The sequence below is a fragment of the Zea mays genome, chromosome 9 (assembly GCF_902167145.1).
Source record: "Zea mays cultivar B73 chromosome 9, Zm-B73-REFERENCE-NAM-5.0, whole genome shotgun sequence".
Taxonomy (NCBI): domain Eukaryota; kingdom Viridiplantae; phylum Streptophyta; class Magnoliopsida; order Poales; family Poaceae; genus Zea; species Zea mays.
The window spans coordinates 149182306-149185929 of record NC_050104.1 but is presented as its reverse complement, the minus strand read 5'-3'; the positions used below and the strand labels follow the sequence as shown (position 1 = coordinate 149185929).

Genomic DNA, 3624 nt, shown 5'->3' with positions numbered 1-3624 from the left:
CTCAAAGACCGGTGAGACAAGCACATCACGTAACCAAACCCCACGAGCGAACTTCTCTTTTCCTGCTCAGTTCAGCTTCCAGGTTTCTTCCCGCGTCAATAACCCCCCTGCTCAGGTAGCCCAATATTTCCCGTCCCGCACTACCATCTATAAAAATGGAGGTCCCGACGAGCAGGTAATACCAGCTCCGATCGGTAGCTCACCGGCGTTGATATATTTTGGAAGTCGGTGAGGGAACTGAGCCCGTGCCGACGTTGGCTGAGAGGCTGACATCTGGGCCTTAGTGTCAGTCGGTCCAGGACGGGCAGATACAAACTCCCCTTCGCTTCGTCCCTCTCCTATACAAATTCAAGTGGCCGCCGTCAAAGATCGGTCGTCCCCCTTCCATCCCGTTGCGGCCCATTACCATTACAACAAAGGCAGCGGAAGCCAGCAGAGTGAGCCGGAGAGCTTAGAGCTAAGTCCTCGTGTGAAAGATGGAAATGGCGCGAAGCCCAGCTCATGTTGCTCTCTGCTCGCTTGCTCTGCTCCTCCTGCTTACAGGTGAGTGCACCTCTAACCTGCTCTGTTCCCGCTTGTCCGCACTGAGCGAGCAACGCACGCTGTCCCCGTGATCCGGTGCTGAGGCCTCCGCTGAACTGACCTATTGCAGCCGCGCGATCGGCGACGTTCACGCTGACCAACAACTGCGGGTACACGGTGTGGCCGGGGCTGCTGTCGGGCGCCGGCACGGCCCCGCTGCCGACGACGGGGTTCGCGCTGGCGCGCGGCGCGTCGGCGGCGGTGGACGCGCCGGCGGGCTGGTCGGGGCGGATGTGGGCGCGCACGCTCTGCGCCACGGACGGCGCCACCGGCAGGTTCGCCTGCGCCACGGGCGACTGCGGCTCGGGCGGCGTCCAGTGCGGCGGAGCCGGCGCCGCCCCGCCCGCCACGCTGGCCGAGTTCACGCTGGACGGCTCCGGCGGCCTGGACTTCTTCGACGTCAGCCTCGTCGACGGCTACAACGTCCCGATGCTCATCGTCCCGCAGGGCGCGGGCGGCGGCGGCGGAGGCGGAGGCAACGGATCCGCCGGCGCCGAGTCGAGCAAGTGTATGGCCACAGGCTGCCTCGTGGACCTCAACGGCGCGTGCCCCGCTGACCTGAGGGTCATGGCCGCGTCGTCGTCCGGCGGCGGCGGCGGCGGGGCCGTGGCGTGCCGGAGCGCGTGCGAGGCGTTCGGGACGCCGCAGTACTGCTGCAGCGGCGCTTATGGGAACCCCAGCACGTGCCGGCCGTCGACGTACTCGCAGTTCTTCAAGAACGCCTGCCCGCGCGCCTACAGCTACGCCTACGACGACTCCACCTCCACCTTCACCTGCGCCACCGGCATCGGATACGCCATCACCTTCTGCCCGAGCACCACCAGGTAAACTCTTTCCAAAAGCCAAGGTTTCCCTTGTACTAAGTTTCATAAGCCCCGAATCCGAAGGTTGCTGTTTACCCGAAATGGCGCGAAGTGCACGCGGTCCAACTGTTTCTGTTTCGATGACTTTTGGCCGCGATGGCGATAGGGACCAATCTACATCTACATCTACTACGCAGACGTCGTTGTCTTGGCACGGACGGTTTACGTCAGGGGGGGTTTTCCTTGAAGTAGCGATCTTAACCTTTGAGTTCCTGAAATCGGTTTCGTGTTGTATTCAACAAAGCGGCAGTTGGGGTTTTGATAGGACCGGTAGGAAATCGGCCTCACACACGGACAGAATGCCTGATTGCCTGTTTCGGATGGGAAATCGGCTGGACGGCAATTAGCAGTTGGCACAGTGTCACAGTCCACCCCACCAATGTGATTTCGGGACGTCTGATGAGCACAGTTGGCGCTGTGCATGCTGCTCGCCGCCGCCGGCTCGGCTACACAGAGAAAGGTGTCTAGCTAGCCGTTGATGATGATTCCGACGACGAGAGGCGGTAACCGACGATCCAACGGCTAATGGACAGTCACAGTACTGCAACTTGAACGGCTACGGATCCACGGGACGGGTGGGGATCACTCTTCTGCGCCGGACACTCATGTCAGGCCAACGAGCCGCTGACACGCAGCACTGTTCCTTGACTGACTTGTGGCCGTACGGTCCCATACCCATTGTCCATTGATTTGCCCTGTCCTGTACCTGTCCGGCGCGCGGCGCCCCCAACTGCACAGCACCCCATGCATGTTCCCGGCCACGCTTCTAGCCGTTTCAGAGTCGTCCAACATTTATTACGGCGCCGCCCACAAAATATCCACGTACGTCTCGCACCACGCTGTCCTGTCCCGGACAAAAAGATCTCGCATGCTCACGTACAGCTAACTTCAATCTCCTTCAATTCTTGCACTATCACGTTAAATTCATGTACAGATGGTATGAGCTTCACCGTGGCACTGTGACCTTTTGTTTGTACGTGCCATGTGCTAACCGCGACTCGCTTGCCTGGTTTTTTTTTTTACTCTCTTCTGCAGCGGGAAGTACTCCGGCGAGAACCCGCAGGCCGCCTCGGCTACCAGCTCGATGGTCTACCTCGGCGGCGAGCAGCTCGCCACCGGCGCCTCCGCCACGGCGACCCGAGCGTCTCAGCTCCTCGTGGCCGCCGCCGCCGCCGCCGCAGTCGCGCTCCTCTGAGCTTGCCGATGTACGTCGGCGTGTGAAAATGGCGCGTGGCAGGAGTCGTATATGTCTTTGTTCAGTCACGCCTCTTCCGGCATGACGGGGGCAGCGATAAGATTCGACAAGAGAAAAGGGGGTTCGCCGCCCGTGCCCATGAGACCAAAGGCTGGCGAGTCACGACAGGGCTGCTGCTACGGCTAACCGAAGAAAACAACGATATCTCCGCGTACCGGATGGCATCGTCCTATACTTTATAGGTAGCTTAGGTCATAGGGTTTAGGATAACTAGTAGCATGTGATAACCTTTGCATGCTTCTAGTCCACGCTTCCTCGATTTGCCGTTGAGCCTATGCTCGACGTGCTAAAATAGATTACAGCAATTATGATTATTTACTTTACCTGTTCAACATTAGTGGAAAAGAACGAAAAGGGTAAAATCATTGTTCACACAAAACTACGTTTCCTTTGACTTATCGTCGCATACTCATGCTCGCATGGCATGCAGGCCGGCTCAATGGCATCCGCCGGGGTATCTGCGTCAATGACTTCACTTTCGTCCTTAAAATTTGGGCATGCTGCATGACCTCATAGGTGTTTTCACTTTTTTTCAGATATTTTTTCTAAACAAACCTTAAAACTCTAGTGACGTTTGGTTCACCAAATGTAACATAAATGTCAACAGTAATGATTCATACTTAATTATCAGTGGTAACAAGTTTGAATAAGGCAATGTTATTTTCTAGCGTGTTATCTGATTACAGTTAGACTTAAATAAATATGTTTTATCGTTATCGGTTATCGTTCACGTTACAAATATGTGAACCAAACGGCAACTCTATTCATTCATATTAACAGACGAAAAAAAAATGATGACCTTTTGAGTTCTCTGTACAGAAATTGACATATTTAGAGGCTGCCTGCTTCAGTCTCTAAAAGAACCCATGTGACTGTGGGTAAGGTGAGTGGTGAATAACATACTACATCTATTCTCAAATATTT

General features: G+C 55.9%; 1 protein-coding gene across 1 annotated transcript; it reads left to right on the top strand.

The window, feature by feature from the left end:
* Positions 1 to 219: 219 nt before the first annotated feature.
* LOC100284753 (thaumatin-like protein 1) lies at positions 220 to 3075 on the top strand. Its single transcript, NM_001157648.1, has 3 exons — positions 220 to 543; positions 653 to 1406; positions 2481 to 3075. Exons 1-3 carry the CDS (start codon positions 477 to 479, stop codon positions 2638 to 2640), a joined length of 981 nt encoding a protein of 326 aa, NP_001151120.1. The 5' UTR covers positions 220 to 476; the 3' UTR covers positions 2641 to 3075.
* Positions 3076 to 3624: the final 549 nt, after the last annotated feature.

What these genes read in the sequence shown, in the direction of transcription:
- LOC100284753 (NM_001157648.1), top strand. Translation starts at nt 477, where the DNA reads ATGGAAATGGCGCGAAGCCCAGCTCATGTTGCTCTCTGCTCGCTTGCT. An exon ending in TCTGCTCCTCCTGCTTACAG is followed by an intron (nt 544 to 652) that starts GTGAGTGCACCT and finishes GACCTATTGCAG; the next exon opens with CCGCGCGATCGGCGACGTTC. An exon ending in TTCTGCCCGAGCACCACCAG is followed by an intron (nt 1,407 to 2,480) that starts GTAAACTCTTTC and finishes TCTCTTCTGCAG; the next exon opens with CGGGAAGTACTCCGGCGAGA.